This window comes from Dicentrarchus labrax, unplaced genomic scaffold (genome assembly GCF_905237075.1).
Source record: "Dicentrarchus labrax unplaced genomic scaffold, dlabrax2021, whole genome shotgun sequence".
Classification (NCBI taxonomy): domain Eukaryota; kingdom Metazoa; phylum Chordata; class Actinopteri; family Moronidae; genus Dicentrarchus; species Dicentrarchus labrax.
Genome location: NW_026136704.1, coordinates 8,465,436 through 8,474,644, shown reverse-complemented (window position 1 = coordinate 8,474,644; position 9,209 = coordinate 8,465,436). Strand labels below are relative to the sequence as shown.

At 42.3% G+C, this 9,209-nt stretch overlaps 1 protein-coding gene across 1 annotated transcript; it reads right to left on the bottom strand.

Moving 5' to 3' along the window:
• Window positions 1-4,130: 4,130 nt before the first annotated feature.
• Window positions 4,131-7,648, bottom strand: LOC127362031 (E3 ubiquitin-protein ligase RNF182). Its single transcript, XM_051397293.1, has one exon. The coding sequence runs from the start codon at window positions 7,095-7,097 to the stop codon at window positions 6,327-6,329; it is 771 nt and encodes a 256-aa protein (XP_051253253.1). The 5' UTR covers window positions 7,098-7,648; the 3' UTR covers window positions 4,131-6,326.
• Window positions 7,649-9,209: the final 1,561 nt, after the last annotated feature.

The window sequence follows — 9,209 nt, the reverse complement described above, 5'->3', positions numbered from 1 at the left end:
TCCTGACATTACTTTCCTTTCGGCTAAATGTTATAAAAACCAAACAATACAGTAGCCCAACCTGACAAAGCCCTAACTTGTGACTTTTGCCTTTGCAGATCTTTACGCAAAACTCAAAACCAAAAAAAAAAATACATCGCTGAGATTCCTCTCAAACTGTCACTGTGCGTAACAGCATCTGTACACTGTTTAATGCGTGCTATCGCACACGACCCCTAATTTGTTTCCACCCCATGGCCTCATATATGACACAAATGGTGCTAAAGTGTGTGCACCTCAAGGAATTTATTGTGGTTTTCAGACTGAGCACCAGCCAGCCGAGAACAGTCTGAAGGGGGACGTGCGCCACAGCAGGATACGACGCCAGGGCGGCCGTAAAGCCAGTCTAGCTCTGTGCCATTGAGAGAAGTGGGTGTATTTCCATCCCCAAATGTCTAATAATCAATATTGTCACCTCACAAAAAGAAAAAAGAATTATGTTCAGTTTTTTGGCCCTCTCTCTCTCTTTTAGGCGCTGAGTATCGTGGGTCACAGCCTCTTTTAGTCCCCAATCAATCACTGAAGCAATGGTTCCGCTCCTGAGCTCTGAAATCAGACAAAAGCTCGTTTTCCTTCACTGTCCATCATCTGAAGAAAGGCCACTCACCATATTAGCATCAAAGTTGATCCTTTTCACCAGTGCGCGAGAAGAAGAAAAATGTAAAAAGATTTTTGGCTTCATTCAAATTTAATTCATTTAATTTCATTTTATTTTACTATTGTTTTCGGACACATGACAGAGCAGCAGCGGGGTCAACCCTTCCTCACGTCGACCAGGTGGGGGTTTGACCTCATGTATCCATAGGCAATCAATGTACAGTATCCAAGACAATAAAGAGAATTGTTAAATATTTATTTGTGATCAAATGCGAGACTGCAGGCCGATGAGGAAAACCATGCAGTTGCAGTCTGCAAGGAAAAGCCCCGTAATCTTCCTGTGACTCCTGCAAAACTAAAGCTGAAAAGCACCTCCAGCACCTGATCAGCCCTTTCATGTCCCAACCCACTCACCTATGGGCTACGGAGCAGTAACGGGTGGGCCCGACTGGGGGGTGGGGGGCACCGGAGTCCCTGTCATTCACCTTAATTTACGCAGGGAAGAGATGTCCCACAGGCTAAGTCGGTTTCAATTCACATTCGCCTCTTTTTAGCCGCTTTGGATAAAAGCGCACTTCAAATGTTGACTTTACTGTCAAAAACGGGCGCGCACAATGGGTGGACGCTGGCTTTAAAATAAGCAGGGCTAACGGGGGGGCTTTCACCTGCTAAGGAAGATGGCATTGTCTCCAGGCAGAAGATTATAATCACGCTTAGAAATGAATGGATCCTGCAAGTTGTCATGACATGGCTTCAAAGAGAGGGGAAATGTGAGTTAGTGTTTGAGCCTTTTTACATTGCTAATAAACAGATAAGCTTTGAAGAATGGCTTAATCAGACTGTAGATGATAATTTTTTGAGTCCCAATTCAGGCCAAATGATCATGAAATGAGCAGTTGTGGGCTTTTGCAGGCTTGAGGCGAAAAAAACATGAATAGGCCACTGTTAACACGTGGACATTCTAAATGTTTTCAGCAGTTTGAGGAATAATAAATTGAAGGATGAACTTTTAGGCTGTATTAGTCACAGTTAATATTGTTTGCGTTTCTCCCATTTGTACTGACTTATTCGTCAAAGGAAGAAACCATCAGTCTTTACGCTGACGAACGTGACGATTTGGGAGTGTCATTGATCTTATTGAAATTGGATATTACAGCCAAAAAAAAAAAAAAAAAAAAACAGAGAGCAAATGGAAAACAGAGAAAGTCAGGATGCATACCTCGGCCCTTGCTTTAAACGCGACACTGAATCTCCGTGTCCAATCCATTACCGGAGGATGAAATTCAAAGTCAGAAATCTCGCTTGATGAGAAATAAATTAGTTGCATCGCATGCTCTCTGCGTGGAGGCCATTCACAAACACCCATTTGTCAAATCAATTAGTTTTTCCACTGCACCCCATTACCTAATAATTCATACAAAGACAGAAGAGTTAAAATAGGGCTATGTCAATTCATTCAATAATTGTATAATAATTTATATTATGACTTACAGCGAGTCTACAGAGACTAGACCTTGTATACTTTACTTTTTTTGTATCATTTTAATATCGATATAATAGACTAGTGAGTATGCAGAGGCCTTTTGTGCTGTAACTTATTTCATTTTTTAACTGCAATGGTAAAATCTGAAATTCCAAAATGAATAGTTTATATTCAGCTCCCCTTTAACACAAGTCGCAGCAGGCATTATATAAAAGGGCCACATTCAAAGAGTTATATTAATTATATTATTACAGATTCATAAACTTATAGGCCTATAGGTTGAGATAAGTTTAACAATTTAATACACTGCTGGACAGTTCATCTATAACAATACGCTTACATTTTATAAAAGTAATAACTATAGGCCATAATGAACTAAATTAAAACCTATTTTCCTCTGGAATGTAGTGGAGTGGAAGTATAAAGTACGTCTAGTAAAAAATGGAAAACGATCGTAGTCTAATAATAATAATAATAATAATAATAATAATAATAGGTTAATCCTATAGGTATACCTAACAGCTAGTGGGCCTACCATGTAACATTCCACCACTGTTTCTATTAATGTCGCTTATAGGCACCTTTTTTTTTAATTGGTCAACTAAATATATTTATTCGCTGTACAGTAACAACTGGCGCACTTTAAACATGCCACAGTGTTTCATGGTAGCATAAGCTACATGCTAATAGAGTCAGAAATGAATCCTAATGCGTTGTCTATTAAAACAAGGGGAAGCATCCAGTTACAGTAGCCGCCTAGAGCAGTAAGATACGCTATATGTTTATGTTGTCCATTTTCTGTCTCCTTGTCATGTAGCATGTAGCATGTAGCTGAGAGGACAAACAGATAGCCCAGTTACACCAGTGTCTAATGAGAGGCATCAGAGTCCATTAGCCGAGCATCCTTACAACAACATGTCCTCTGATTTTGTTTGTTGTCATGGCTAATCTGTAAACACACATTTGCCTCCAACTATTTTCCAGTAATCAGTGTCACTGTAACCGACTGAAAGACACAGCTAGCCAAGGATACAATAGGCTTTAGTGTCTCAGTTAACAGAGACTTGTTTACATGCTGCTGAGAATATGAAGGAGAGGAGGGAGGTATAGACTGTGTGACAGCTTTAATTTATGGGGCATGGAACTTTTGGTTAATACATGATGTGAAGTATGCATGTCCTAAATAGTAACCTGTAATGAGATGGTGATTGGTCAACATTGGTTTTTATCTCTTCTGTTTGTTTATGAGGGGGGAAGTCTTGTTGCTGAATGGCTCAGTTTATATCAGCTAAAAGGGAGCCTTGTATGAACAGGTAAACACACATGAGAAATCCCAGTGTGTGATATTAAGGGCGCATGAGCAACCAGCCCATATTGAAAAATGTATTTACTTTTAATCAAGTTTCAGCCACTAGAAGTTTACACAACTAGACCTACATGAGAAATGAAAGCTGACACACGGGTGGGGGGGGGTCTTCACTTTTTTACAACATGTAGCATCCTTTGTCAGCCAGTAGGGGGCGTATTTGATGCACAGCATGAAGGATGAAATACTCAGTCTGACACTGGGAGGAGGTGGAACCCTCAAAGAAAAAAAAAAAAAAGTGTGTGTGTGTGTGTGTGTGTGTGTGTGTGTGTGTTAAATACATACTACATTAATTACTATTATGTAAGGTTAAGGTAATGTTGTTGGCAGCATGAAGCAGGAGGAGTTTAGTGACCATCAGTGTGTTTTTGAGTCAGTTTAACACTGAATATTAAGGGGACCATTTTTTTTGTTTAGCTTTGGGAGGCATTTGATGACTCGTCATTTCAAATATTCTGTCTGCCTGTGTGTTTGTGTGGTGTGGTGGGGTGGGGGGAAGGATTACGCTCTGGCACAGGAGGATGCTAAATGCATCAAGTCATTACCAGTCATTATGTAAGACTGTGCATGATAAAATACAGCCTCTGTAACAGGATATTCTGCCAGCTGTTGGTTTCACTGTACCGACACAAAGGATGAATGAGATGGGTATTCATGTTTCCTTTATTACTGAAATTGTGTTTATGTATGTAAAACAACACATAAGGAACAATTCTCTGTGCAAATACGTTTGGTACTTCAACAACAACCACAGATTCTCATAAAAACCAACCACATTTTCTAGGTCCTCTGAAATAAATACAATATGCGTACATTTGTCAAAAGGTGGACCCCGTTACTTGTGCCAAATAAGAGGGTGAAAGTGCATCATCTGACAGTTGGGAGAAGGCTGAGCAGGATGATTGAAGCAAGCATGGGAATCAGGGTTTAAGAATCATGTTGGACTGTTTTTTTTTTTTTTTTTTTTTTTTTTTTTTTTTTTTGCTTTTTTCCCCGTGCAGTGTTGTAGGGACACCATGAGAGTGCGAGGGCAATAAGTGCTTCAATCACTTTGGCGTCCGAATCATCTCAGTATTCTCTATCAAATGCCGACAGGAAGGTCAGGGAGCCAGAGCATAACACAGGAGTGCAATAACACACATGCTTCATGGACCATCACACATTTGTCAATATGAGGGTCTTCACACTGCACCACAAATAAGGACTTTTTTGCCATATTCAAGAACTATAAATAAATAATTGTATAGGTTGTAGCGACAGTTACATACACAGAATTTACCAACGGTTCACAGTAATATCCATAAGAAGCAGTTTTTTGATTACACTGAAAAGTTAATTCAGTGTTCCTGTTCTGATACAGACCCGCAGGGTATTTCTGTGGAAAAAAACAAACCGAATTCTATCAGGTTTTAGTTTAAGAGAATTAAATATTTGCATTGTGTTAGTGCAGGCACTGAAATAACACAAACCTTCTCTGCTCATACTGTAGTGTTTTTCTTCTTTCTTATGTGCCTCTTTCTAATCTGAGTTTTTCAGCTTCCAGAGGTAATTATGACTCCTGACAATCTCGGAGGAACCAGAGTGACACCAAATACATCCTTTAATAAGTTCTTTATCGTGTCTGGCCCGGCCAAGAAACAGATCTTTTAGATTCTTCTCACATGTGGCTTTGAAAGAAGATGAGGAGTGAACATTGAAGCAGCTGAGGGTGGACTTTAGCCTGGATTATACCTGTTTAACATCACTATTAACCATTCTGACCTTTACTTCAAAGCCAGATCCAAAGACCCACATTTTCCATAACTATAAAAAGGTGCCAGTGTGGGAGGCAACAGCTCCGTGTTGGAAACCCTGTTTTCAACTTCTGATGTGTGAATGATGATGTGACAGAAAGAGGAAATCCCTGCCGACACCCCAGCTGCATGGACGCTGTCTGTGGTGGGAGGCCCCCGTGCATGATTTGGATCGTGAGAAGTTTTGCTTTATTCAGCAATAAGGTGAGGCACACGAGTCAGGAGACACAATGTCCCTTTTTGTTAAACAAAAAAAAGTGAAAAAAAAAAAAGAAAAAGGAAAAAGCCTTGACCTTTCGGGAGCCTAACATGCACAAAAGTAGCCAAACTCAGGGTCCAAATCACACGCCGTCTCTGGAAAACACCTGGTAGAGGTGCAGTTTTCATTGTGAGAAAGGAAACATCCTGTAGGATAAGTTAAAGCGCAAGGTCTTTAAGACAGGCTGATCGCACCTGTCCAGTCCCCCTCCCCACTTCTCTGTGGACTATTTACAGTTTGGATTGTGGGTACGACTTCTTTGTAACGGAATGACATTTCAGAGGCTTCTCACATAAACCTGAAAACTCAGGCGTGAACATTGCCAAATATCTGTACAATACAATAGTGCTTGGTTGAGATATAAGAGTGAATCATCATGGACAGTTATCATACAGTGAGTGGCATAGTGGGATATGCATATTATTTATCAGGATATGGTGGGGAGGGTCTCAAACCCTGGAACTAAGCACTTCACATTCAGTCATCAAACCAACCCAGCTTAGACCAACAACAGAGGGTCTAAGTCTTGGACAAGTTCACTCCTCAAGAGTCAACCCAGTCAACTGTGGATTCAAGTGCATCATTTAAGGAAAAGATTATCAAGGATCATGTCGGCCTATTGCTCCAAACAACATGAAGGCCTTTGGGTGTTTGCTGTACTGGTAAAAGGCCATTTTGGACGAGATTGATTCCTAGAAAAAGTAAAGGGAGCAGGAGTAGACCAGTATTATGTACATAATCACACACCCACAGTACTACATCTCCATCAGTATCAGAGCCAGCAGCCTGTCAGGCGTTTCTCCGGGAGTTACTGGTGGCGGATGAGCGGCCTGTCTCATGGTCCGGTCTGTATTTGAGCCAGCAGATGAGCCATGTGACGACCACCGAGAACATGGCCAGGATGCTGGCTACCGACAAGCAAATGGGTCCCGCCGGCGAGGGAGGAATGCTGTGACTGTGCACAAAGATCAGGCCCATGAACAGCAACACCAGCATGGACAGAAAGGAGAAGATCACGCAGACGCAGCCGGTGGTCAGCGCCACTCTCTTGCAGCTCTGACAGCTGTCGTAGCGCACGGAGTCCTGGGAGAGAGTCGTGGCCGTGGACACGGTGGTGGACGCGGTCGCCTGGCTGGCGCTGGACGTCCCCGACGCCTCCTCCCGTCGGAGGGCGACGAGGGCTGGGTGCAGCGGGGGAGGGTACGGCGGCAAAGCGTCCTGAGGCAGGGGGTCCGAGTCGATGTAGAGCGGGAAATCTTCCGTCACCTTGGTGTTGTTGGGCAGGTTTTGTATCCGATAATCCGGCACCGGAGTCCGGTGGCGACAGACGGGGCAGCTGATGCGCCATGGCCGCTCCTCCCGGAGGTGAAGCGTGTTCAGGCACTCCTCGCAGAACGTGTGCAGGCACTCTAGGATCTTAGGAGCCCGGCGGTCAAGGTCGAAATAATTGTAGCAGATCTTGCATTCGTACTCCTCGTAGGGAAACGCCGAGGAGGCCTCGCCGGGGGGTTCCGCTCCGTTTGATGCCAAATCTACCTCTGCCATGTCATCTTTCGCCATTCACATTCTCCGGTGAACACAAAGGGAGCTGGCGGACAGATGCTGATGACGGTGCACGTCTCTCCTCCTCTCCCCCTCCTCTCCTCCCCGCTCATTGAAACGCCATCATCCCCGCAGACAGTGCTGTTGATGTGCTGTAATAATCCCCACAGAGTCCTTTATGGAGCTGCTCGGTCTGAACGATCGGGATCCCGGTTAAATATTAAAAAAGCTCCCGTTTGGTGTTCGGCTGTGCGGGAACAGATGATGTAATGGTGGTGACTCCGAGGGCTCGTCCATCCAGAGAGCCCGAGCATCCCACAGACCGGAGAGAGGGAGGGAGAGGGAGAGAGAGAGAGAGAGAGAGAGAGAGAGAGAGAGAGAGAGAGAGAGAGAGAGAGGCGATGTGCAGTCTTAAAGTCCTGTGTGTGTGGTGTGTGTGTGTGTGTGTGTGTGTGTGTGTGTGTGCTGTTGTTGTTGTTGTTGTTGTTGTTTTCGGGGCTCTGGCTGCGCAGGCAGCAGCTATGACAGCCATCTCGATCCCAATTACGTAGACCATGCCAGACCACAGGATGCGCTAATTTGGTCAACTGGGGGCGTCAATTCACTGTTTCCTGTAATAAAGAACATCTAAACTCACACAATGTGCCAGCACAACTCAAACATAGGCCTGTATTGTCTTACACTACAAGTGACTGAACGGAACAATGGCAGTTGACTGTATAGGCTGTAAAAATAGAAGAGTGATAAAGGGAAGTGGCATTAAAGTCCCGCATATTGAATAAATCATGTCAGAATGATTTGGAGTGTGGAGGCATGGTGAGGTAGAAAATCACAAATATTTCATTATGAAGGTCTACATTTTGTAGAATCTCTTATTTGTACTTTGTAAAGAACAAAGGCTGTTTTAAATACAATACAATACAAATAATTTTAGGTTGTTTAATCTTGTGCACATGGACTTCTAGAAGCAGCCTACAATTAAATTAATCAGGCAGATGTTTAAAAAAACCATACATTGTAGGCTTGTTTTTAGGTATTTCTAATAGGATATTGAAAGGGTTCAATCTCAATTCAGGTATATGTTGAACTATTCCTCTCTTGTTGTGAAGCTGATAGTTCTAGTTATATTCATCCCATTTAAATTGATATGATTACACTTAAATGACTGAGGCCCATCAGGTATAATCACATTAGTCCTGATCTGACTGTGCAGCTGTAAAGCACATGGTTGTTGTTACATGCTATAGCCTGCTATATTACCTGATGACAGGACAAGTGAAAAGTGGATTCAAGGTTTCCTTTCAGCCCTATAGAGAGAGAACTTAATGAGCAATTGCATAACAGGAGGGAAATATAGTTCTGACTTAAGAGGTTACATGCATTGTTACAGTCCCCTCTGACACACATTAAGCCTCACAGAAACCCAGGGAACTAGAAATAATAGTGCATCCTTGAATTGTCATATTATATAGAGAGAGTTTATAATAACAAATCCTCTTTTTCCTAGCACCTTGAGGACTTGCTGAGTGTCCCAAGACTCCATTTTGAGGATCATTATACTCAGTGATATATGTTCAGGGATCGTCCTACAAAATGTTGCTGTTTTGAGATTGATAAATATAGCCACAAATTTTTGAAAATAACAAGCTGAGATAAGCTACAGAATCTCTCCTATTACTCCAAAAGGCTGCACTCTAAAGTCATTTGGCTCTGTACTATCAGTTATCAGTATTTCTATGTCCCACCTCGTGTTGAACAATGGAATTAAATCTCAACGTGGTTTGGACCACTGAACTGCATACTATACAGCCCTACCTTACCGGATGTAATATATTACTCATTACTAAATATTACTATTAATATTGCTCCCTGCTAACAGTAATTAGTTACACTTCTAGTTACATTACTTTTCTGCTACTCACCACAAAATTGGTAATTGTGCCCCCTCTCCCCAAAATTCAGACTTACGCCGATTAAAAGCCAGTTTTGTTTGTTGAAATCAAAGTAATGAGAGTATTTCCAGCTGCTGAATGTAAACATTTCCATCTTCCAATATAAACCAATAATGTGATTGGATGGTTGGATTTCAAATTAGGTGACAACAAAAGTAATGCTGTAACTAATTATTGA